The sequence below is a fragment of the Cervus canadensis genome, chromosome 8, assembly GCF_019320065.1.
Source record: "Cervus canadensis isolate Bull #8, Minnesota chromosome 8, ASM1932006v1, whole genome shotgun sequence".
Taxonomy (NCBI): domain Eukaryota; kingdom Metazoa; phylum Chordata; class Mammalia; order Artiodactyla; family Cervidae; genus Cervus; species Cervus canadensis.
The window spans coordinates 17,366,675-17,394,060 of NC_057393.1; the positions used below are offsets into that span (position 1 = coordinate 17,366,675).

At 45.5% G+C, this 27,386-nt stretch overlaps 1 protein-coding gene across 3 annotated transcripts in view; it reads right to left on the minus strand.

Moving 5' to 3' along the window:
• The window catches only part of CASP7 (caspase 7), a 41,966-nt gene extending 14,850 nt beyond the window's left edge, over nt 1–27,116 (minus strand). The window contains exons 1-3 of one of the 3 annotated variants that reach the window (XM_043476221.1): nt 26,976–27,116; nt 19,729–19,838; nt 9,291–9,374 (exon numbers count right to left, since the gene is read on the minus strand). In XM_043476221.1, coding sequence (XP_043332156.1) covers nt 9,291–9,374; nt 19,729–19,838 — 194 coding nt within the window. In that variant the 5' untranslated portion in view covers nt 26,976–27,116. Of the gene's footprint in view, nt 1–9,290; nt 9,375–19,728; nt 19,839–26,274; nt 26,433–26,975 lie in introns of those variants that run through there. The other 2 variants (XM_043476220.1, XM_043476222.1) reach the window with 2 other exon arrangements.
• Nucleotides 27,117–27,386: the final 270 nt, after the last annotated feature.

Genomic DNA, 27,386 nt, shown 5'->3' on the forward strand with positions numbered 1-27,386 from the left:
AACTTATATGCAGAGTACATTATGCGAAATGCTGGGCTGAATGAAGCACAAGCTGGAATCAAGATTGCTGGGAGAAATATCAATAACCTCAGATATGCAGATGACACCACTCTTATGGCAGAAAATAAAGAAGAACTAAAGAGCCTCTAGATGAAAGTGAAAGAGGAGAGTGAAAAAGTTGGCTTAAAACTCAACATTCAGAAAACTAAGATCATCACATCTGGTCCCATCACTTCATGGCAAATAGATGCGGAAACAATGGAAACAGTGACAGACTTCTAACCAGTCAGTCCCAAAGGAAATCAGTCCTGAATGTTCACTGGAAGGATTGATACTGAAGCCAAAACTCCAATACTTTGGCCACCTGATGTGAAGAATTGACTCACTGGAAAAGACCCTGATGCTGGAAAGATTGAAGGTGGGAGGAGAAGGGGATGACAGAGGATGAGATGGTTGGATGGCATCATCGACTCAAGGGATATGAGTTTGAGCACACTCCGGTAGATGGTGATGGACAGGGAAGCCTGGCGTGCTGCAGTCCATGGGGTCTCAAAGAGTTGGACACGACTGAGTGAGTGAACTAAACTGAACACCCTGCTATGAGAAAAATGATAATTAGATTAGGATTACAATGGAACTAACTCAGCCTGCAAAGGGCATCTATGAAAAACCCATTGCTAATATCATACTTAATGAAATGAAATTTATATTTTTAGGCAGGGCATGAAAAAATTAAACACAAACTCTGTGTTTGTTTGGGCCTCCCTCCGCTTCCTAATGTGCAGTAAGCCTCTGCATTATACATTAACCAGGGCTCTTATAGGATGGGGCTGCCAGCTCAGCTGCAAAGATCAATATTTCTTTTTTCTTCTGATGCTAGCAATGTATATAGCATTCTTTCCTGACTCTGCGGGGGGTCATGGTGACTTGCTGCTGGCTTTGCATGTGCTTACCTGGGCTATGTGTCTTTGGTGAACTTCATGTGAAATACCAGTATGTCATTTTTAAAAAAAATTAAGTTATTTATTTGGCTGCTTTGGGTCTTAGTTGTGGCACGTGGAATCTTTGTTGAGGCATGCAGGGTCAGTAGTTGTAGGGTAAGAACTTAGGTGTTCCACGGCACACAGGACTTTAGTTCCTCGACTAGGGATTGAACTCGTGTCCTCTGAATTGCAAGGTGAATTCTTCACCACTGGACCACCAAAACCCCCAGTATGCAATTTCGATGTACAATCCCGTGTCTCAAAAATGTATATAATCATGCCTTTGACTAACAGGTAGAGCAGTTCTCAGAGCTTTCTGTGAATCTGCTTCCCGGGGTACAATTCTCAAGTTCCAAAATTCCTGTTTTTTCTGACTTGATAATTAACTGAATTTTCATGACATACTTAATAATGAAAGGCTGAATGCTTCCCACTTGAGATCAGGAAAAAGTCAAATATATCCACTCCTGCCACTTCTACTAAATACTGCAAGAAAGGTTTTAGTTGGCACAATCAGGATTTAAAAAATGTCATATGAATGAATGAATCAGGTTTTGTTTGCTTATTTGGCGGACATGGAAACTGAGGTCCACAGACAGGCAGGGAGTTGTCCAAGGTCACCCAAGAAGTGACTGGCGGAGTGGGACCATCCCAGGTCTCCTCCTTCAAGTCAGAGTTCCAGAGTCCTATGCCCTTGGGTATTTGTTACAGAGTGATGTGTCCACCACTCTCCCAAAGCTTGATCAAAAGTTGGAAGAAGGAGCTTCTTTGGTGGTTAAGACTACCTTTAATGCAGGGGATGAGGTTTCGATTCCTGGTCAGGGATCTAAGCTCCCACATGCCTTGCGGCCAAAACCCAAAACTTAAAACAGAAGCAATGCTGTAGCAAATTCAATAAAGACTTTAAAAATGGTTCATATTAAAACAAATTTTTTAAAAAGTTGGAATAAGTAAAATGAAAGTAAAAGCTGAGCTTGTTCCCTGGTCCAAGGGTCCTTTACTCTGAGTTTTCATTCAGTGTTACCTGAGTTTATCAGAATCTGAAAGGAGGTGGCCTTTCCCCTCCTACTTTGGCCCAGATTACAGATGAGTTGTGTAAGTTCAACATTCAGATTCCTTATTGCTGTTTTCAGCTTTAACGTGACTTTATCTTCTACTTTTATAAGGTCAAATTTCTTGTGTTGTATCATTTTATTTCTAAAAGAGAAATGTCCTCGGTCTGGTCTCCTACCTTCTAAAGACTCCCTCTCCTTTGTTTCCTGTCTGTTTACAGGGGTGATGCCAATTTTCCTTCATCCTACTTCCCCCAGGGCTTCCCTGGTGGCTCAGTGGTAAAGAATCTGTCTTCAATGCACGAGACACGGCTTCAACACCTGGGTCGGGAAGATTCCCCGGAGAAGGAAATGGCAACCCACTCCAGTATTCTTGCCTGGAGAATCCCATGAACAGAGGAGCCTGGTGGGCTACAGTCCATGGGGTCACAAAGAGTTGGATACGACTGAGCGACTAAACAATTTCCCCCAGAGAGGCAGTACAAAAGAGCCCTGGACCTGGGGTCAGACAGAGGTCTGCATTATCCCGTGTGCCCTGGGTCGGTGAGTCTCTGCTTTCACAGAACATCAGCTTCCTCTCTTGAATTCCCTGGGGCCTCTGTGACTGTCACAAAACAGTGGGGAGTTTCGGTGACAGCAGGTCTTCCCGTGGAGTCTTCTCCCACTCTAAGGGCTCCATAAAAGCTCAGAGATGAGTGTCAGCAAAAGTGTTTCTGTACTGGTCAAGGACACCCCATTTGGGGAGGAGCAGGACTGGCTTCCTTATTGCCACTGTGTCAATGACCTCCACGGATGGTGTTCTCTGGGCAAGTTAAAATATCTACACCATATTCCATACATTTACAGAGTCTCTGGTCTTCAACTGACACCTCTGAGGTAGAAGGATGGGGTATAATCACACCCATTTTATATGTAATATAACAATAATTAGCATGTCAGTATTTCTTATGGGCTGCTATCTTGATAAAACTCTCATATCTGCATTTTCTCACTGACTCCTGACAGGTCTTTAGCTAATTTATGGCCACAGTCCATGGGGTCGCAAAACAGTTAGACATGACCTAGCCACTAAACAACAAAGACCCTAACAAGAGGAGCATTAAGTCTGACAGGCTGGAGGCCACGTTTAAGCCCTTTAAGAGATAAAATTTTACTGTTTTCTGAAACATAGATTATTTTCAAGCAATTTGTACAATGATATCCAAATAATAAACAAGCTGTGGTATCTTTAGGCTGCCATTAACCCAACCTCAGTGGTGATAAGCAAAACTACACCAGCAAGTATCTTTTATAAGAAACACAGGCTCTGGGGATTCCCTGGCCGTCCAGTGGTTAGGACTCTACACTATCCATGCTGAGGGCAAAGGGTTTGATCCCTGGTCAGAGAACTAAGATCCTGTAAGCCACAGCACAGCCAAAAAGAAAAAAACATAGAAAAACAGGCTCAGCTATAAGTTACCTTAAAGAAAAGGACTCAGTTTCTATCAGAACAGAATTTGGAAAATAAACTGTTTTAAAAATAGGAACACAAAAGTGTGCATGTAAAGATACACACTTTAAAGAAAATACTTTCCATGGTTCTAAAAAGTACTTTAAAAATGAATATGAAATGTGATTCTCATCCCGATTAAATATCTTAAGGGAGGTAAGGACAACTTCCCTTTCTTACTCTTTCCCCAAAAAGAAGGCTGAGCGCCGAATTGTTGCTTTCCAATTGCGGTGTTGGAGAAGACTCTTGGAGAGTCCCTTGGATTGCAAGGAGATCAAATCAGTCAATCCTAAAGGAAATAACCCTGAATACTCATTGGAAGGACTGATGCTGAGGCTGAAGCTTCAATAATCTGGCCAACTGATGCAAACAGCTGACTTGTTGGAAAAGACCCTGATGCTGGGAAAGACTGAAGGCAAAAGGAGAAGAGGGCAGCAGAGGATGAAATGATTGGATAGCATCACTGATTCAATGGACATGAACTTGGGCAAACTCCAGGAGACAGTGAGGGACAGGCAGGCCCGGAGCGCTGCAGTCCATGGGGTCACAAAGAGTCAGACACGACTTAGCGATTGAACAAGAACAACAACATTCTTCCCCTAAACTGAAATCTCATTTTCAAAATGAACTTCATATCTGCTTCCTCCTTCCGGATTTGAGTCAGTCTGTATTCCTTTTTCCTTCTAACCCAAATAGGTTTTTTGTTAAAATGAAACTCAGGTCTTTCTCTACGAAAGATGTGCATCAGAGAGTGATTATCAACTCAATCCCATCAAGTTTATCTTGCTAAGAGGCACAGGCTTTGAGAAAACTCCACCTGTAGCTTAAGTCTGGGGAAGCAAACCCTGACAATTAGTTTAACGTATGTAACAAGAGACAAGCAAGAGGAGGAAACGATTGTTGAGAAGTCACCAGGGGAAAAGAGCCAGGAAGAAACCAAGTGGACTGGACTTTCCTGGTGGTCCAGTGGTTAAGAATCCGCTGGCTGATGCAAAGGACATGGGTTCGATCCCTCCTCGGGGAAGATTCCACATGCCTCCTTGGAGAAACTAAGCCCATGTGCCATGACTACTGAGCCTACACACTTAGAGCCTGTGCTCTGCAACAAGAGAAGCCATGCAATGAGAAGCCCTTGCCCTGCAACTAGAGAGAAGCCCTCACTTGCCACAATTAGAGAAAGTCTGCCTAGAGCAATGAAGACCCAGCCCAGCCAAAAGCAACAAAAAGGAAAAACCAAAAACAAACAAACAAAACCCAAGTGGACTACAGACTGTCGCCTATGGATATATTCTGCAAGAAAGAGTCTAAGAGACTAGAGTCTACCACCTGCTAGTTGTGAGGCTTCAGGGTCCCTCTTCCTGGGGATTATCTAGCTCCCTTCCACCCCATTCTCCTTCTTGCGCCATCTTTCCCACTCTGCCCATTACTGCTGCCAGGCTGTGGCAGAGACATGAACTGGGCCAGCCTCACACATAGGAAGGGGACTGATTCGTGAGAGGGGCTTATGTTAGGGAGCCCCAGGCGCTGATTCCGCAGGACACCGGACAATCACTGTGCTCAAGTTGCTCTTTTGTGTCTGACACCTAACACTGTTTGGAAATACTTTTGGAGAAGTTCTCTTCCATTATTTTTTTCCCTCCCACGGTTCCCATTTCCAATTTTGAAACTTAATAATAGCAAGCCTCCATGAAAAGACCTGGCTGGCAGACCTAAGTTTATTCAATTAGCCACTCCCTCTTATAATAACCAGCAGGGCAAGTATCAAGATCCAATTCGGTCTATACTTCCTGGATGGACTCTAAAAGAGAAGGTCTTGAATCCAAACCAAACGGTATTGTTAAAAAATAATGGGGAGGCTCTGTCTGTCTTGCTGTTGCATGATTTCCAATAAGTAGCATTAACTGAAGAGCAAAACAAAGCAGAAGAACAGTGAGAACACTGTGCTACCTGTCAGGAAAAATTAGTATCTCACTTGGATTTGCATAAAGAGACTCCTGTAGGATGATACAAAGGATAAATCCACAGATTCTGGGACTGGACTGCCTGGGTTTGAAACTCTGCTCCAGCACATTGCTGAACGATCCTGGGCAAGTTACTTAGCCTAACCTCTCTGAGCTTCAGTTTCCTCATTTGTAAAAAGAACAATAACAGCCTCTGCCTCAAAGCTAGTAAACAAGTTAATACCCACAAAGCACTTAGAACTGTGTTTGGCATGTAGTAAGCTGTAAATAAATGTCATTATTATTACGAATGTTACTTATCACCTGCGTGCCTGTCAAGTCTCTTTAGTCACATCCGACTCTTTGTGACCCTATGGACCATAGCCTGCCAGGCTCCTCTGTCCGTGGGATTCTCCAAGCAGAAATACGGAGTCTGTTGCCACACCCTCCTCCAGGGGATCCTCCCAATCCAGGGATCCAAACTGAGTCTCTTACCTCTCCGTCTCCTGCAATGGCAGGTGGGCTCTTTACCACTAGTACCACCTGGGAAGCCCATGTTATTTATTAAGTAGCGTCAAAAGTGATTACCTGTGTTCCAGGGGCCAAGGGTAGGACAGTAGGAAGGAGGAGGAATTTTGACTGTATATCTCTTTTTGTATCTATGAATAAGGCAACTATTCAAAGATTTTTTTAAAGTTATTATTTACTAGTTAAAAATCACTTGCTGCAAATGAATTTCAAGATCAGGTCTGTTTTGAACATTACCTTTTTGAAATTTTTGGATTCATACTTTTTTTGTGCAAACTATTGAGACGTCCCCAAACACCCCATTTTTCTGTTTTCTACTGCAATTTCACCTCTTTCCCTAACTTTCTAAACTTCTTGCTCGTCTATGCGTCAACAGTAACAACAATAATAAATACAGTTCTAAGTACCACTTTTTGAACACTTGCTGCTTTACATATTATATCTCATGTAATCTTTACAATAACTCAATGAGGCATTAACCCCATAACTCATAGAACAGATTGCATTAACTTGTCCAAGATCACAAAGCTAGACAGTGGCAGTGCCCAGGTTTATTCTGCGGTCTAACACCTTATTCCAGGGTTTCTCTGTTAAAACAGATGCCCAGGCTTCGCCCTAGATCCAGGCTCTGATCCCCAGGCCTGGGTGTTTTCTTGGAGATGGTCACACCCTCTGAAGCCTGAGGGCCTTAGCACTAGTCTGGGCCCTCTTGACCCTGACCTTTCACTCCTGTCTCTGCTCTTGCTTCAAGCCTCTTGGTTACTTCCAGAGCCAGTGGAAGCAGAGGTCCCAGTCCTGGAGGGTAGACCAGTCCCTCTCCCTCCTAAACAAGGTAGGAAGCACCAGCTTGTCCACCCTATCAAATGCCACTCTTCACAGGGCTGCAGCCTTTGGGCCCCTTAGCTCTGGGCCAGAAGGTCACACCAGATATGCCTCGGGGACCCACGGCCTTGTGGAAGGCACCCTGGGTCAGCAGCATGGTTATATTTAGGGTCACGTGTGGGATTTATGGCTCTCCACGAAATCTGCAAGGTGACAGAGGTGACAGCTGAGCTGAACATTAAACCGAAATTAACAGCAACAACCAAGACACTTCCAGGAAACGCCTCTTTGCAAGCAAGGTCATCCTGATGTGCCCTTGTTTGCACAATGTTTGAGCGAGTCTCCAGCATTGCCTTGGTGGCCCCATAACTCATATCAGCAGAGTGTGGGGAGGGGAGCTCTGCCATCCCAGCGTTAGCAGCTCATAAAGTTACTGTCTGGAGATCAATGGCCAGAGCCAAGCAGATTGTTAGATAAACAACTGCTGCTGGACAGAATCATAAGACCCTCAAAAGCTCCAAAGAGATGGTATCAATCCATCAGCCAAGTGCACAGAGATGAATGTGGTCTGGTCCACACCTCAGCAGCGCAGGTTCTCCAAGGGTGGGGGCCAGGGAGGGAACGGACAGGGTGATAAAAAGCTTTCAAGGATCCAGATTAAAAACTTCTAAAGCTGACGATCCTCCCCCGAAGATAAGATTTTCTAAAAGTGGCTGTTCTTGTCCTCTCAGGTTCATTGAGCTTTTCTGCAGGAGATGCTAGCACATGTGAAAACGGCTATTACACTAGACCCCAAGAGGTGGACGCCTGCACTTTGCTCCAGTCCAGATCAATGGAAACCAGCCTTTCTCCTGAATCTGACAAATGGCATAAATGGTGGAGGAACCACTACAGATATCCCCCAAGTCACCAGGAACAAGGATCACTGATACATTTTTAAAATTTATTTTTTTGAACTATAGTTGATATACAATGTTGTGCAGCAAAGTGATTCAGATACACATATCTGAATATATATATTCTTTTTTTCATATGTTCTCCCATTATGGTTTACCACACAATACTGAATACAGTCCCCTGTGCTCTACATTAGGGCCTTGTTGTTCCATTAATATTTTTCAATAGTGTTTAATGCTTTAAGAAGTCTGTTAATAATCATTACCCACATTTGTTCTACAAAGTACAACTGAGAGGTATGGAAGGATGTAACAAATAAAGACCAGCCAGGGTACTTTCAAAGCCAGATTCTATGCCATCCCATTCTACCCTCCCCAGGCCCCATTCTGTCCCCTCCCTTTGCTGATTTTGTGCTGATAAACTTAGTCTCTAACTTGACCTTTCTACATTCTGAACACACTGGCCAAGATTATTGCGCCGAGGAGAAACACTGGATTCTGGTTTTGAACCCTGCAAGGCTCTCATAAACCAGTGAATTAAAAGTTCCAAAATCCTCTTAAAAGCTCATGTGTTACACAATTGGCTGCAGATTTTAAAAAAACAAATCTGACCACAAAATCACCATGCTTAATTGGGGCCAGACAAGCAAGATCACAAGAGCCACGAAGGCCCAGCAGAAGGACTGACTTAGGAAGTGCGCTCAAGTGTGCACTCAGATACAATGAGCAGCTAATTTACAGAAGCAGGCTGGTTGACTATGGTGCTTCCTCACCATCCTTCATGTTGCCTGCTGATGTAGTTCCTCGCTCATATGGGGAAGGACCACTATTTTCAACTTCCAGATGCATTCCAGTAAGCTCAAATCTCTGCTAGGAACACAGCTAATGCCAGCACTGATTATCAGGAAGGAACTAGGTAATTCTAACCTCTTAGATTGAGAGCCATTTTTTAGAACCTCAAATTTCACAGTGCATGGCTAACTCAGTCATTTCAGCAACATCAAGAGACAAAGAATTACAACCAAGCTCCGATGGTTATTTATACAAAAAGACTTCCTTGAAAAATCCACAGTCACTCATACCAGAAAACATTATAGGATAAAAATACTGTGCCTACTTTACAAAGAAGTAAAAAAACTTCAGAAGGTGCACAATAAATTTTTATAATACACTCGGCACAAGTATAATTTTCCCCATCACCGGAGTGAATAAATACAGGTTTTATCTTCTTACAGATCCCCTAGGCTGCTCAAAATGTGAATTATACCTTTCTATATTTGGAAGGGAATATATAAGCACCCGCTCCTATTTATTTTCTAAAGTGTCTCCATGAATAGGATTCCCAGTAGCTCTGTTTGCAGACATTCATCAACACGAAAGTAAACACACCACCAGGCACACAATTCCCTAGGGCTGCTTCAATGGGAACCAGAGCTCCGGTTTTCATAGCTGCTTTGTCTAAATATTTTTGCGATGATTCATTCATGGTTTCAAGATTTAAGGAGAGGGCATCCCCAGCAGTTGGGACACACCAAGGCACAGAACAAGACCGAGAGGAAGGAAAAGAGTGAAGGTGGTACCTCATGTCTCCATCCGAAAGCACCCCTCTCTGCATCAGAACTACGCTTCGCCCTGCGATGACCGGCAGTGAGTTTCCTTCTTCCCTGAAATAATAAAAACTCAACATGCTCGGAGCTCAGCAGGGGCAGGAGACTGGCACAGTCCGCCCGGCCCTGAAGGCCTGTGACTGAATCAGCAGTGAACTGCACGCTGGACTTTTCCATAGGACCATTCACACTGGGGCTGGGAACATCACACTGGCCTCCCCCTTCTCTGCTGACCGGCAGAAATGCCCAGGCTCCACGTGGCTGCCTCCTCCCTATTCCCGGACGGCTCCCTAGAGAAAAAGTGACTTTCCAGGAACTTGGGGGCCCAAGGGAAAACCCACACACTTCCACGAAGATGCACCCAGCAGCACCATCTTTAAGAGTGAAAAACTAGAAACAATGGGGCAATGGCCGAGCAGGGGACAGAGGATAGGGAGAATAAAATACTACACAGCTATTTAAAGTGATGAGCATGCAGATGTAGGCAACCCACCGAAGTGCCAAATGCACAAAAAGGTGGCAAAACAGCACACATAGGAACTGCGAAAAGATGTAAAATTTTATGTAAGTGAATGAAAAGTAGGAAGTGAGTGTGTGTTCAATCAGAGTTCAAATTCATTAAGGTTATTTTTTTTCCTTATCAAGATACTCAAGATAGTACTGTAAGTAATAAAACAAAAGACCATAGAGGTATACCAAGCACCTTAATTTTCAAATAAGGCATATAATCATTTTTCAAGGGTCCTGAAAAAAGCAAATGGTTCAGGAAATGACTACACTTTTCCTATCTCACTCCTCCAAATGCAATGAGGAAGAGGTGAACACATAAAAACCCAGATTATTAAGCAAATAGCTCAGCAGTGCTGTTCTCAATTTCCTGGTTCAGGGTCACAGTAAGTGAAAGGTGTGAAGCTGATGAAGTCGAGTTACAACATCTGCTCTCCTGGGCAAACCTCCTAATCACTTGCCATCCTCAGGTTTATGAAGGAGAGAAAACTGGCTCCATTCCTTCCACTCTGAAACTACGTTTGCAAATATACACTTATATTGGGAAAGAAAGTCAGTTTAAAGTCAGGCTAAGGAGAAGAATTATCAGCCTCCATATTTCCAACTTCCTCCTTTAAAAAAGAATAGAGACCTCTGGCAATAAAAACTGATAAACGACTTAAAAAAAAATCATTCAGCTGAAATGAAGGACTGAATTCTCTTTAAATAGCCTAGAACAAAGTGGGAGACCCAGTGGTATCTGTATTGTGGCTGCAGGCTCCAGAACTGAGAACAGCTCAGACACTCTGTTTTGATTCTCTCAGAACCACTTCATCTACCTTTTCCACTTTTAGCCGCGGAGTTTACAAAGTCATCTTACCAGCTGTAGGCCAGACAGAAAGCCCTAAGCACCAGTGAGCTGGGGTTTGATCATGCAAGACCATAATGCACATTTCTTACTGTGACTACAAGTTCCCTTGGGAAACAATGGGTCTTATTCTCATAGGACTTTTTTATTACTGGACTTCTATGCTAACGGTGTTTGAAAAGTTCTATTACTATTTACCGCCCTTTCTCCCTTTTTTTAAACCTTTTATTTTGTATTGGGGTATAGCCAATGAACAATGTTGTGACAGTTTCAGGTGAACCGCGAAAGGGGCCTGGCCATACATGTGCATGTATCCATTCTCTCCCGAACTCCTTCCTCACTTTTTCTGCTAACATTATAGCTTGTTATTTCTCTTCTAGAAGAGCAATCATCTATACATGTAGAAGTTATGGCTTCAAAGTTTTAGACTGCCTGATCATGTTTCAGAGGTGTGGCTTGCTGCTCCTGAAATGGTCACATGGCCCCCTTTATCAGAAAGCCCATCGCTAGCCCTGTTGAAATGCTGTCTGTATACCATCCCTCAGCTGAAGTGAAGCAGAAAGGGAGCAGTTTCAATGAAGAATTAAATTTGCTGACCCACTTGGGTGGAAGAAAAAAAACCGCCCCGCTGGTGGATTAATATGGTTGAACAGCTCGATGCCACTGCACTTGTGGATGGCACTTGATGCAATGACCCCAAGTTAGACCTGGGTCTTGGTCTTGCTGGGTGACTGTGAATAGAGGACTTTACCTCTCTGGTCTTCACTTGCTTTGATCATTACAGAAGGGGAACTGGATAAATTACCTTTCAAGGAGTTCTCTGGTTTGAAATTACAGTTCTAAGATTTCTCCCTCATCAGGTTCTTTAATTCTCACCAACAACCCAGTGGATGTTATTGGTATTTCTATCACATGGATGAGGAAACTGAGGCTCAAGAGAGCCAAAAAATTTGTTCTAGTTACTCACACTCTACTCAACTAGAGTGGGACTCAGGGCCAGGATCTGAACCTGAGTTGTCCAACTCTGCACTGCACTGGTATTTTAAGCAATACCATCACTGCTTCAACTAATTAAACCATGATTATTCTTTATATAAAAAATTGGGAGACAGGCCTCCAGGATTCCAGGGTCTGAACTTGAAGGCTACTTTTACTAAAAAAAAGTAAACTGCCTGGGTATACTTTAAAGTTCTTTTTCTTTTAGGGTGCTTGGACCTGGTCTGCTTCAATCAACAAGTATGACTGAATGACTTTTGCTTAATTAGGGACACAGTCTTTGGAATAAGCTAAAGTCTGCTTTGTTTCTGCTTTTCTCCAATTCGCCCACCCCCCTCCAAATGAACAGGCAGGCCACCTGGATCTTTCTTATAACCACACAAAGAGCACTTTTTAAAAACAAAATAGGGACCTGTTTACATATAACACTTACTGGTGGGGCAACTCAAGCTGCAGCCCAGGAGAAAGAAGAATTACAACCAAGTGCTATTTATGAAACACACTCCAGGAAGGACAAAAGTTGGACCTCAGAGATGACACAGAGGGGAAAGCCCACGGGATCTGAGCCAGAGCCTCAAAAGTAGGGAGTTTATCAAGCTTCGAAAACAAGCCTTTTCTCCTGCCCTCCTCACTCAGGAACTGGAAGGGTAAACACACCCCTGGCAGGGACACCCCCGGCTCCACCAAGGCCCCGGGGAAGTTTGAGAGCCTGTGCAATCTGTTTTCTGCATTTTTTATTTCCTTTAATAGTGACCTTGAGGAGAGACTCAGAAAGGAGTCTCTGATTTCTCAGCTGCAGTGTTGCTGGGAAGGGGTATCTTCCAGGCTACTGGGCAGGGCTTGGTTTTGTATCTGCCCTGGCTTCCAGCAGTGCCACTGGGACAAAACTCAGCCTGTTCAAGGGCCTCCACGGAGACCTGTGCTGTGTGGCCTGGCCTGACCATCACTCCCCTGTGGCATTGTGCCCCACCCCCACCCCCGCCAGGCAGGCTCTTCCAGTCCCCCATAACCTGTCTATTCTCTGACAAGTCCCTCCTCCTCCAGCTTGCCCCCATCCTTCCTCTCCCAGCCTCATGCAGCTCCCAATACTCTACAATTCTGTGAACAGTTATTCCCGGTTACTAGCTATTTTAGCTGTGCCTAGATATTCATTAAGAACTTGAGCTTATATCCAGAGCAGGGTCCACATTGTTAACACGGATGGCAGGTAACCTGGGCTAGGATCTAGGGTTACTGTTAATATCAAGAGAAATCCTTCTTCCAGTGCTCAGATGACATGAAGTCTTGTTCAAAAATGATGGCTCATAATAAACATAGATGGTACACACACAGTTGTCCCTTCGTATCTGAGGGCAATTGGTTCTGGGACCCCTGAGGATACCAAAATCCTTGGATGCTCAAGTATGGTGTTTAAAACGGGGTGGTATTTTCATATAGGGCTTCCCAGGTGGCACCAGTGGTAAAGAACCTGCCTGCCAAAGCAAGAGACCTAAGAGATGGGGATTCAGTCCCTGGTTGGGAAGATCCCTTGGAGAAGGGAATGGCAACCCACTCCAGTATTCTTGCCTGGAGAATCCCATGGATGGAGGAACCTGATGGGCTACAATCCAGGAGGTTGCAAAGAGTCCAATATGACTGAAGCAGCTTAGCACCGTGTGCATATAATATAGGCATATCCTCCCTTATACTTTAAATTATCCTCAGACTACTTATATAATACCTAAAACAATATAAATGCTGTGTAAATAGTTGCTGGCACTCTGAAAATCCATTTTGCCTTTTGAAACTTTCTGGAACCCCCTCTCCCAATATTTTCAATCCACAGTTGGTTAGATTAACAGGTACAGAACAGAGGGCACGCAGCACTTACTTCTAGCTCATTTAAAACAATTTTTTATGGAACTTTTTCTATTTTTATTAAAAAAAGTTTATCGGAATATAGTTGCTAAGTCCAAACATTTTACTAATTTAAATTTTACATTCTGAATATTTTTACTTTGAGGTTCTCTGTCTTTTCCAAGTGTACTTCAGTAATCAGATAAGTAGAAGACATTTTAATAAAGTTTCGTGTTTTAAGAAATGCAAATTAAGGAATAGTCTGGTTTACTCAAGGACAGAGGAGCCTGGTAGGCTACAGTCCATGGGGCCGCAGAGTTGGATACGACTGACTTCACTTACTCAGGGCCCAATGAAATGGGCTTCCCTGATGGTTCAAGAGACCTGGGTTCAATCCCTGGGTTGGGAAGATTCCCCTGGAGGAGGAAATGGCAACTGACTCTAGTATTCTTGCCTGGAAAATCCCATGGACAGAGGAGCCTGGCAGGGTATAGTCCATGGGGTTGCAGAGTCAGACATGACTGAGCATGCATGCAATGAAATGGAAATAAAACGATGCTGTCATGCCATCTAGTGGCAGTGAGACGAAAAAAAAAAAAAAAAACCAAGACAAGTCGAAGGGCCTGGGACCACCTAGGCCACTGCATCCATCCCAGCCAGACTTCTGGGGGAAAAGAGGGGTCTTTTTGTTTCCCGGAGTCTTTGGGGTTTCCAGTGGAGGGTGAGGGTCCTCAATTAGAGACAGATGGGGTGCTACTGCCCCCTCCACTGCCTTCAGTTCAGTTCAGTCGCTCAGTCGTGTCCGACTCTTTTCGACCCCATGGACTGCAGAATGCCAGGCTTCCCTGTCCATCACCAACTCCCGGAGCTTGCTCAAACTCATGTCCATCGAGTCCACTGCCTTACCTTCCTGCAATTCTGACACCTAGAGAAGGGAGCTGGGGATGGGACAGGAGGGGGAAGGTGCCTGCCATCAGCTGTGGGGAGCACCCAGAGCAGCAACACTCCCACACCACAGCCTGCACCCACCCCTCTGGCGTGAGGGATGCAAAGTTCCCCACACTCCACAGAGGGAACCACGGAGGGGCTGCCACACACCTGTCAGACTTGCAGGAAACAACCAGCATCGAGTGCTGTGTTCAGGTCACCCCAGTCACAGAATTACAACCCCAGTCAGAATCCATAAAGCCCAGACGGTAAGTGTGGAATGTCCACAGTCCAGGTGTGATAAGGGACACTCGCTCTTTGCTTCAGATCATCCTGTCTTAATCACACTTGGAGTTTCACCCCATCATATACGAGGTCTCTGACACCATCCAAGTTTCTCACGAGGTTTTGGTCAGCAGAGCCACAGGCCGCAGGCACGGTCAGGGAGGAACTGAAAGGCAGCAAATGCTGCTGCAGTGCTATCCCCCCGACACTGGAAACAGAAAGGGCTTGACCCCCTTGCCGGGCTAGAGGGCTCAGTGGGCACGAGCCGCCTTCAACACTCCCTGGGATCCAGGTGTCACTCTCCTCTTGTCTGGCTTCTCCTTCCACTTGGTCAAAATTTGACAACTTCTACCTCTCAGAAGCCCTGGAGGCCCCCGTCCCACTCCACCTACACCATCCACTCTGCCTGGGGAGCTCCTAACCCACTTCCTCTCCCCACAAACCCGTCTTCAGAGCATCCTCCTCCGTGCTGCAGCTTCGGTGATCTTGTGGGTTTCTGTAGGTATCATCAATCAAGTCACTCTACGGCTTAAACCCTTTAGTGACCTCCCCATCCTTAGAACCAATTCCAGATCCTTTCTGTGACGTGTAGACAAGTCCTTCTAAAATCCGGCTCGGCCCATCTCCCCCCATCTCTGCTCTGCCCACTCCTGACACCGTCACACTTCAGTTACTGGTTCCATGTATGGTTTCCCTACCAGAGTGTGAGTGTCTGAGGCAGAGACCACACTGATCATGTTGGTCTGCTTGCCGGCTGCAAACCCAGGGCCCAACACGGGACCTGGCACATAAGGCGGCAACTGAGAGTGGTGGTTGAGAGCTCGGTTTGAGAGGCAGGGGAGTAGAGGTTCAAATTTTGGCTCTGCCACTAGTCAACTATGGGACTTGCTGCAAGGGACTTACGTTCTCTGTCACTCCGTAAATGTTTACTGAACGGGACTTCCCTGGTGGCTCAGTGGATAAGAATCTGTCTGCCAATGCAGGGGACACTGGTTCGATCCCTGGTCCGGGAAGAGTCCACATGTGGTGGAGTAACAGAGCTTGCGTGCCACAACTACTGAAGCCCACACGCCTAGAGTCTGTGCTCCACAACGGGAGAAGCCACTGCAATGAGAAAACCACACACTGCAACCACATCTACCTCCCAGAGGAGACCCAGCACAGCCAAAAATAATAATAAATAAATTTTAAAAAATTAATGAACAAATGAAATAATTAATTAGTGATCAAAATGGTATCTCAAGTGGTTAAAATTTTAAAGATACTTTACTAGATGAAAGAAACTTCTATTCTACTAAAGCTAAAAAGCAAAAAAATCAAACAAAAAAAGGGAGGAAAAAAATCTAAATTTTAAGGGTTTGTCATACATTTTGATTGAATTTTAACTGTTTGGTAGGTGGCTGGTATACTATCTAACGTGGGTATAGGTCAGATCTGAGTGAAGGCAGAGAAAATAAGCAACTAATATTTCACAACCTGGATGAAGACAACATTAAATTGACATTTAATGTAGCTCAAATACTATTTAGTAAGTCAACAATTATGGATTAATTCATACAACTAAAATAAGCAGTTCAGAAGATGGAATTGAATTTAAATATTTTGCAAGGGTACTTACTACTTATTTTGATAATATGAAGCCTAATGTTAATATCAGCCACACTATAAAGAAGGTAAGATGCCCTGGAACCAGGGAATGGTTACTCACTCCAGTATTTTTTTTTTTTTTCCACTCCAGTATTCTTGCCTGGAGAATTCCATGGACAGAGGAGCCTGGTGGGCTACAGTCCATGGGGTTGCAAAAACTGAGAAACTAATACATAAAAAGGGTATAGTGGGCCAGAATATAGATTATATACAGGCTTATTTACCTTTCCAAAGAATTTATGGGGGTAAAAAAACCCCACATCAAAGACCACACCTATTTTTTGCAACATGGTGGGTCTTCTAGTCAGCGGTCTCTAACCAGGGTACTCAAAGACCTTCTGAGGGATGCAGACATTTTTAAGTGAATGAATTGCCAGACCCTGAATTTCCATTTGTATTTTTCCTAAAAGTGGTCTGCCTAAGTACGATACCACCGCCCCTCTACGAACTCCCATCTCGCTGACAGAAGAGAAGGGTGGACTTTACATTCACCCTAAATCTTAGATGACATAGAAACTGCCACATCATCTAACAAAGGGCCAGCCAAACATCGGTGTCCATGAGTCTCCCTGACTCGCATTGTGGTGTGCTCAAGGAGGAGGTAGGGGCTCGTTATGAATACTTATACAAGAGTCTGATCAGGGTGAAGGATGGCATCAGAAATAGGGCTATATGGGGCCACACGGGGCTGTTTAGATCCAATTATATATCAAAAAATATTTTAAAAAATACACGTGATAGGATGAAATGAGAGCGGTGTGACTCTCCTTTAAGGACTTTAACACCCTGACTATTCCCAAAGACTCTATCACTGAGCTCGAGTCCTTGGAGAGCAAAGCAAACACTTAATCACAAATAAGTGAATAAATAAAGCCCAGCACTGGCTTTTGTGCCCTTCCCTTCTTTCCTCCTTTCCACCTGGCTTGGGTGACTGCTGAAGAACTGTGTCAATAACTCAGGTGGAGAACGAAGAAGGAGAGTAGGTTATGAGGAGAAAGGACCAGTTTTCAAAAATAAATAAACAGCAGACAGCTTAAAAGCATCTCACCAAAATGATACTGAAAAATACTTATTAATGCGATTTTAATTATCTTATCTCTATTGGAGCATTTTGGGTTAAACAACTTGACTTTAAGTAAAACAGAAACAGGTTTAATTAATAGTTATTTGAGGAGTTTTAATAAAGTCTTTTTTGGTGTACTTCCCAGAAACTGAAAAAAATTAAAGGTCTCAAGGGTTGAATAACAATTTGTTTTGTAAGTCAGGTAATTTCCAGTTCTTTATTTTCAATACAATTGAAGAAGGAAATAATTGAGTTGTCATTTTTGGCACAGAACTGAGAAGGAATTGAAAGAATTAAGTGACATTATAACAAAACTCCTGCCATCCCATGTACTTATTCACCGTATCTCAGCACTTTTATCTCTAAAAATGAAAGACAGGAAAAAACGATGATACTAAACTCTTTCTTACTCTAGCAAAAAGTATTATTTGTCCATTTACTCACAAACTAGCTTCTTATAGGCCCTCCCCTCCCATATTTGATAATTATTTCTACGAAAAATGATTTAACAGCACTAACAATTTATCAACATATATTTGCTTGGGTCAACTGTGAATAAAAAACAATAACTTAGTTTAGGAGAAATTTCTTTTAATACTCATAAAACCTGGAAAAATGTCTTCAAACTTCTGCATATGTACATATGCATACATATATATGTTAAAGAGATGTATGATGAGGTGATCAATAAAAGACTTTCAAGCAACTAAGTCTATTACATCAGAATAAAATACTGTGGAGAGAAAGGGGTTTGGGGGAAAACAATCAAAAAAGGGGCTCGGGGGAAAAAAGAACATAAAAATTATAGATGTTACAGGACAGCTTGTTCATGAACATTTCTAATGGGTTAAATTACTAAAGAATCAGACTCCATACACTTAAAGGGATGATTTTTAAATGTTAGCCTTGACAATACCCTTTTCATTTTCATAATTTCTGGGAAGTATAACAAAAGGCTTTACTAAGACTTATGAAATGACTACTACACGATTCCAGTTCCTCTTTTACTTAGAGGCAACTTACTTAACCTGAATACTCAAGAGAGATGAGAAAACAGAAATACTATTACATCCTTTGCAACTATTTTGACAAGAAATTTCTTTGTCACTGTAAAGTGTATGAGGGGGGTATGTCTTAGTTTTACATTATTTGGGGGGTATGTGAGCAGAAACATTTGAAGGCCACTGCACTGGGGAATGGTTTAGCCTGGACCACCCGACCTCATGACTTTGAAAAGTTTTCAGCAATTGGAGCTGTATTTTCTGGTCATCTCATGGGATATCTTTGGCCCTAAATGGCAACCAGTGCCAATGGAATGCAGATCTAGGATGCTGAGGTCTTCCTACTTTTCTGAGCCCTGTCTGGGATGATGTGACCCAAGGTTGTCTGCGGGATGTTGCAGGGAGCCAGCATGCCCCTCGTCACCAGCAATTCCCTTCCTGAGCACTGCTGGGGAGCACTCCCTAACCTCAGACTTTATCCCCCTTGCTGTCTCTCCAACGTGGGGCTTGGTTTAGGAGCTAGCAAGAAGGCTGATGCTTCTGACCACAGACCACCCTTGCCTCTTGCCAGGGAGCCCCACACACTGCCTCTCCATGACCAGCGTTCAGGAGGGGAGGTAAGCGGCCCCTCCACTTCCCTGCAGCCGTACTTTTAAGTAGAGAGCACAGCAGGGCTGTGAGCAGTGCTGGTACTGCTTGGATTCTAATCCCAGCTCGACCATTTAGTCACCGCCATCGCAAAGGCAGGCTACTAAACCTCACAATGCCTCAGTTTACCGACCTGTTAAGTGATGGTAACAACAGAACCAGCTACTGGGGTTGTGAGGATTGCATGCAATACTGAGCTGGCATATGAAGGCTTAATAAAGGAAGCTGCTATTATTAAATGTAAAGCTCAGGATTTAAGAAGTGAAAAAAGGAAAAGTAAACGGTAGGAATCAGCAGAGTGCTACCCTAAAATCTCCTATCCCATGGTCCCCAGTTTGGCTTTTCAGCCAAGCCTGGTCCCAATTGGCAGAAGCAGTAGCCCAAGCTTTTTCCCAAAGGAGCCCGGCTGCAGTTGACCTCTGATGGGGAGCCTGGCTCCCCCACACCTGGGCTTACCCTAGAGACAGAGGAGTGCAGAGGGGGACCCCAGTGTTGTCATACATAGCAGGCAGGATTCTGCACAAATCTCCCACGCACAGCACAGACTTCCTCCCCTGAAGGCCCCCTTTCACACGGGTGAGTGGGGATGACAGAGGCATGACAGGCTGAAGTGACCCGGGGTTCCTCTTTAACTCAGCGAGAAAGGAAACTTACCTGAAGATGGATGAGACAAAAGAGGACCGGTCTGGCTTTGCATCAACTGTATCATTGTTTTCGGGATCCTCAGGCCCCTCCTCCACAATATGGCCTTGATCATCTGCCATCTGGAAGGAAAAAAACCAACCAGAAAATTGGTACCCAGTGGCATCACTGGCCTCATGATGTTTTAAATAACACTCATTCAGTGACATAGTTTTTAATTAAGCCTAGAGATGATCAGTACTGCCTATCTGGGCTCCAGGGATGCTGTACCAATAATTCATTCAAATGCTTGAGTGCCAGCTCTACTTCAGGCTTCCCTCCAGGGTCTGGATGCACAGCTGCAAAGAAAGCAAAGTCCTCGTCCCTCTGGGAGCTTCTAATCCAGCATTCATGCTTTTGTTAAATGTTCACTGTGTAGGAGAAACTGTGGAAGGTTCATCAAGTCTGTAATAACAAGAAACTCCTCCTGAATTCCTGACAGGTTATAAGATGTTCATCCTTTGCCTGGCATCCCTCAAGCCCAGTTCAAAAAACAGGGACTTCCCTGGAGGCTCCTTGGTTAAGAATCCGTCTGCCAATGCAGGGGACACGGGTTTGATCCCTGGTCCAGGAAGATACCACATGCTGCAGAGCAACTAAGCCTGTGTACCACAACTATTGAGCTGTGTTCTAAAGCCTGGGAGCCACAATTACAGAGCCTAGGTGACAAAAATACAGAAGCTCATGTGCACCAGAGCCTGTGCGCTGCAACAAAAGAAGCCACCGCAATCAGAAGCCTGCTGGCCACAACTAGAGAAAACCTGTGCGCAGCAATGAAGACCCAGTACAGCCAAAAAATAAATAAAATAAAAACAGCAGCAACCTGGAGTATAAAGCTCTTTGTTTCAGATGATTTTTCTAATTTTGTAAGGCTGAAGCTGAAGTTACTGATTTGTGACCTTTACGTCTTTCCTACACACAGGTGTTCAGTGCTAAAAATCTCACTCTATGTACTCGCCACCTGTTTTTGTAAATAAAGTTTTACTGGAACACAGTCACACCCATTCATTTACATATTGTCTGTGGCTACTTTCCCACCACAACCATAGTTGAATGATTGTGACAGACATCATGTGGCCTGAAGTGCCTAAAATATTTTATCACCTGGCCCTTTAAAAACAGGTTTGCTAACCCCTGATATAGGATAATTACCAGCCAACAGAATCCCCTGGGACTTCCTAGGTGGTTCAAGAGATAAATAATCCACCTGCCAAAGCAGGAGACAAGGGGCTTGATCCCTGGATTGGGAAGATTCCCTGGAGGAGGAAATGGAAACCCACTCCAGTTTCCTTGCTTGGGAAATCGCAGGAGGAGGAGGAGCCTGGTGAGCTACAGTTCATGGACTGCCATAGAGTCAGACACAACTAAGCAACAAAACAACAATAGGATCTCCTACTCACCTACTACTTCCCTTACTTTAAGAAGCAAAATTAATGATAATAAAAATAATTTATTATTTGCTGAGCTAATCACATTGTAAGTATTATCTTATTTAATACTCTCCCAAATGATGTTGGGATCTCCCAGGTGATGCCAGTGGTAAAGAACCTGCCTACCAGTGCAGGAGACATAAGAGATGGGGGTTGGATCCCTGGGTTGAGAAGATCCCCTGGAGGAGGGCATGGCAACCCACCGCAGTATTCCGGCCTGGAAAATCCCATGGACAGAGGAGCCTCGTGGGGCTACAGTCCATAGGGTCATAAAGTGTCAGATACGACTGCAGCAACTTAGCACACGTGCATACAAACACTATTAGATCAGCCCTAAGATCACTGCCTTTGACAGATGAGGAACATGAGGTTAGAAAAAGGTAGTAACTGGCCCCAGGCTAAGTAACTAGTTAACCAAACTCAGAACTGAAGCCAGCAGCACCACTCAGAGCCCAGCCCTCACCAACATACCATTCAGCCTCCCAGGCTCTGAGCATCCCTGGGCCCACCATGCTCGTTTCAGGCTCCATCAGGGCTTATGGTTCTTTCAGTCTGGAAGTCATCACCCAAACCTTTGCTGGACAAGCCATCTTTGGCCAGGTGGCTAGATCTCTATCTTCAGAATTCAGTTCACTGGTACCTCTGCTGGGAGGTCCTCCCTGATTATACCTACCTGCCCAGCTCCTTCCCTTCCCCCAGTCTCTTTACAGTCCTTGTATTTGTCTTGATTATCAGCACTCTTATTGCTTGACATTATCAAACATGACAATGTAAGTTCATCATGACAGGGGTGCCTGGCACTCATAAAGTATTTGCTAAACAAATATTAACTGAATGGGAAGCTGGAAGAAACAAACACCCCAAACGAAGAGAATTAGCTAAGTGACACAGCTGGTCAGAAGCAGAGCCTGTACTAGAGTCCTTTCTCCTAAACCAAGCCCTGTGTCCTTTCCTGTAAAGGGCGGGGCCTTTTGCAACAAAGAGAGACCTCCCCAGACTCTGTTCGTGCTGGTTTCTATCTCAGCAATCTCAGGGTCACAGGTGGCAGCTGCAGGTCTGTACTCCTATCAGATGTACTCCCCCAGAGGTTTTCACCCGGTTGGAAAATAAGGCATCTATCTGACTGTGCCCCAGAGCACAAGCAATGACTTTTAGAGCGGGCAGAAGGAATCTAGATGGGGGGAGGCGTCCAAGATGGCAAAGTGCTGACCTTGTAGCCCTGAGTGGTGTTATCCTGTCACCTTGCAGTTTATTTAGGGGTCAGCTGGGCAGTGAGAAGGGACAGGGAGAGTAAGTTCCATGACCAGATCTCTACAAAGACAGTGAGAAGTCTGATGGCCATCTTGTTCCTCAACACACAATCAACACCCCACCATGGACACCAAACTGTTTCTGACTGGGAGGCAGTAAGATTTTTCAGATTAGGACCCAAACCGTTTCTTAAAAATAGAGATGACCCATATCCAGAGGAAATGAATGTTAAGTATAGACATGTAGAAAACACGCAATCATTTTTATTTCATCTCCTTCACACAGACTTAGTTACTTGTGGATCATTATTAGTAAAGCACGGAGATATTTTCAAAATTAACCAGTTAATGTTATACAAAATCCACCAGAAAAAGACACATAACTTTGACATGTGGTGTTGAAGCCTTAAGTCTTTTGTCCTAGAGATTGTCAAACAGAGTGAAGAAAGAATTGTATATTAATGCTAAGGCTAATCTTAAAGACTGAACCTAGGATGTACGATGATAAAACAATGTGACTGTTATATAGATCATCATATCTATATATCAATATACAGATACAAGTTCCTGGAACTTCAATGCACCAGGTGTGTACTAGGAATCTGGGAGACACCTGACCTGGCCCTGTTTTTGCTGAGAGAAAGGCACATAGCATGAACGTTGACAACCATGATCAGGGCCACTTGTGGTCAGAGCAGGGACCTGACCAAGCCCCAAAGGAATTAGGGAGAGTTCTCTTGACCTGGTATTCCCAGTGGTTCAGAAGGTGAAGAGTTAGCCTGCAGTGCAGGAGACCCGGGTTCGTCCCCTGGGTCGGGAAGATCCCCTGGAGAAGGAAATAGCAACCCACTGCAGTATTCTCGCCTGAAGAATCCCAAGGACAGAAGAGCCTGGAGGACTATAGCCCATCGGGTCGCAAAGAGCTGGACACAACTGAGCGAATAACACTTTCATACTTTCACTCTTGACCTGAGGTCTGAAAAGGGGAAGCAGAGAGGGTGGAAGTGAGGGAGGCAGCGAAATGCATACCCATCAAACACCCGAAACGCTCCATCAACAGAGGGGAGCAACTTAAACCCCTCATCCCTTCCTGACACTTGAAAGGGGCTTTGGACTTAAGTGACAGGCTGATTTCCACAGCTCAGAGGTAGGAAGATCTCCAAAGCTTTCTTTGCAAACTCTAAGCCAGGAGGGTCTTCTGTTTGAAACCTAGAGCATTTTTCTGGGCTGAAGCTGAACACTTGTCTAGGGGGGCACTGAGAGACCCTTCTAACAACGTTTAGAACGTGTGTCTAAAATAAGGCAGTAAGATGGAGCTTCATTCTTGTATCTGTAAGGCTAAACATTCAGTGACTGTCTTATTCCTCTGAGGCTTGCCTTAATTTTTGGTTGAAGTAAAGTTCACCCAGAATGAGAGTGGTGACTGAGTGGGGTGCCTGTTCTTGGTCCCATCATTTCAGTTAAGCCAAGGCTTGGTGTTGACCTTTTATTTATGGTTCTCTTTGAAGCCCAAGATAATCCAGGCCTATCTCGGTCAGCTATGCCTGGAGAGAGCATGTCTGGTGTCATTTTCTTGTATTCATTCCTGCTGTAATGCTAAGGCTGCAAAGACCAGTCAGTCATTTGGGGGAATATATCGCTTACTCAATTGTCAAACATATCTATCTTCTTTTTAATAAATTAATATTTAATACACATACAGCATTAGCAATGCCAGGCACTCTCTGTAAGTACTCAGTTATTATTATTACTCTTACTCTTATCCACTAGGACTCTTATTTGTAGTTTGAGAAGTTATCTTAATCATCATTTTTTTGTCTCAGTCATAGAAAAGTGCCAGGTATACAATAGGCACTCAATAAATATTTCTTTATTAATGTCACAACTGAAATGTACTTAAACATTTTGAATCCTTCAGGGCCCTGACTAAATTGTTGGCATGGGACAGACAACGGAATCAAAGGGATTCGGGAAGGTGGCTGAGAGCCTAGTCACGGCGAACTGCAGGCCAGGCGTGTAAATCAGCACCTCCACCTATATCAGCCATGGGACCTTGAACAAAGTCCTGGAGGAGGGCATGGCAACCCACTCCAGTAATTCTTGCCTAGAGAATCCCATGGAATCCCCAGAAAAGCCTGGCAGGCTATGGTCCATAGGATTGCAAAGAGTCAGACACGACTGAAGTGACTTAGCACACATGCACGCACTTGAACAAAGGACTCAATGTCTCCAAGCCTCAGTTTTCTCATCTGTAAAATGGGAAAACAGCGAAGCCTAAGTCACACACGGCTGTGAGGATGAATGGAACAATGCATGTAAGATGCTAAATGTTCTAATCTCGCGTGTCTAAATGTTTGATAAAGACTCCCTATTATCACCACTGTCTGGAGAACTCAAGACTAAGACAACACTCTACTGTCAACTCCCACTGGTGTTTAAAAAGAATAGAGACATGTATATGCATGGCTGAGTCTGTTCACCTGAGACTATCACAACATTGTTAATTGGCTACACCCCAATACAAAATGTTTTTGGTGTAAAAAAATTTTTTTTAATTAAAAAAGAATGCCATAAAGCATAAAAAAAATCACATTAATATTTTAAACAGCTTTTGTGAAGATTGAAAAACAGTTACCCTAGTGATTATTTCTACACATGTTTAAGTGACTCATACATATGTGGTAGGAAATCATTTCCCAGCTATTATCTGAATTTCATTGCAGCTGTTTCCCCTGAAAAGTGACATAATACAACTTGTGCCTCACCCTAGCCCCAGTGAAGACAATTTTTCTAAAAGGCTCAAAAAGAAGGCCCCCAGAGTACCTCCACCGCTCACCTCCAGCACCTGAGGGGGCCGGGGGGTTCTGCTGGGCCCTGAAGTACTCCACTGTCCCGTGATGCTCACAGCACTGCCAAGAAGCTGGAGCCTATTACAGAAGAAACTTTGGTTTTTTCAGAGAGGTTCAATACCCTGCCCAAAGCCACACAGCTAACAGGAAGCAGAAGTGAACTATGAGACCAGGCAGTGGCTGGCGACCTGGATGGCCATCAGGTTATAAGACCCTAAAGGAGTAATTAGCCTGTAAGTAAACAAAAGTTAGGGCCACGTCCTTGGCCAGCCCAGGAGTTCCCGGGAAAAGGCCCGGGGATTACTCAGAACCACTCGCAAACGATTTTACTGCCCCATAAAAGGCAAGCTTGCATACAAAGGTGAAGGGTTGCAGACGGAGAGTCCTGCCTTTCTCCACTTCCTCAAGGAATCAAGCGCTCCGCAGGATGTCAGCGGCTTACGCTTACCTGTAGTGTGCTAAGCCCAGACAGAGGCACTGCTGTGCACCGCATTCCCCTCATTGACCCTCCCGGCCCACCACCAGACCCATTTCACAGACAGGCAGAGAGAGGGTCAAGGCCCCACAGCTGACAGGCGGGACGCTGGGACTGGAACCATGGGCTGTCAGACACGGGAAGCCCCTGTGTTAGCCAGACGAGAGAACAAGCCCCTCCCGCCCTCCCAGGTACCCCTCTTCTCCCCTTCCAGGTACCCCTCTCCCGACCTCCCAGGTCCACCCCTCATTTTCCGAATCTCGAATAGCACCGAGTGTCCCGAGCCCGGGGGCTAGACGGGAAGGGAGGGCAAAGTGAGTAAAGTAAGTGATACTGGGGGTGGGGAGAGCCTTCTTTCTCAAGTTTTGCTGCTTTGCCCGAAGGAACCCGGCCCCCGACGACCGCGCTCGGGACAACACCGGAGCGGGCAGCCGGGCGGGAAGGGAGGAAAGCGGGAAAAGGAAGGGCGGCGGCCCACGGGAGAGACGCCCGGCGGAGACGGGGGCCGAAGTTACCGTTCCCACGGCGACCGGAGGGCCGGAGATGGCGTACGTCTCCGTCGCTCAGCTGCGAGGGTCTGCGGCAGCTAGAACCAAATCGAAACTAAAAGCTCCAGCGTAACCGGGGGAGGAGTCGCCCGGGGCTAGACCCGGACCGGGCGGGGCTGCGGGCGCCGCCTCCGACTCGGAACCCGGCGCTCCGTACCGTCTGCCGCGCGCAGGACCCCCGCGTCTCCGCGCGCCCTGTCGGGGAGAGCGCGCACAGCCCCGCTGGCCGAGCGTCGCGGCCGCAGTCCCCGGAGGGCGCCTGGGGCAAAGCTGGTGGCGCGCACCGGAGAGCGTGCTGGGCAAAGTTTGCACAGCTCTAAAGGGATCCCGCCGCCGCGCGCGCCGTTCCCCCGAGAAAATTTTGCAGAATCGACCGCGCTCCCAGTGACCCGAAGAGCGCGCTCCGCTCCGCCAGTCCGCCGCACGCAGTGTCCCCAGCCGGGCTGAACTGAGAGCGCGCCCGGCAGACTTCCCAGGGGCGGCGGATCATGGGGCGCTCGTCAGAGTACCCGCTCCTGCCCTTTGGCTGCTGCCCTCTGTCTAGAGCTCGACTTCGGCCTCCGCATCAGCTCCGGGACCCAGTTCCCAAAGCCCGAAGGCTGCTGCCCAGCCAGATCCTGACCCCACCGGGTGCGGGTCGGGTCCCCTGGGGGACGGGGCGCCCGCACCTGCACGAGTTTACCGAGGGCGGGGGGTGGGAGCTGCCGTGGTCTCCAGCTCCCAGAACTTGGTTACACTCCGCGGCTTCTGCAGGGCGCGTTCCCACAGCCTAACACCTCCTGCAGGCTTGGATGTGGCTCCAGAATCATTCATGGACTGTCTATTGAGCGCCACCACGTGTCAGCCACTGGGTGCGTGCGTGCGTGCCTGCTGAGTCGCACGGTTGTGTCCGACTCTTTGCGACCCCATGAACTATATATAACCCGCCAGGCTCCTCCTCTGGTATTCTGCAGGCGAAGATCCTGGTTCGGGTTCCCATTTGCTCCTCTAGGTGGGGATCTTCCCGACCCAGGGATCTAACCCTCCTGTCTTCTGTCTTCTGCATTGGTAGCCATGTTCTTTACTACTAATGCCAACTG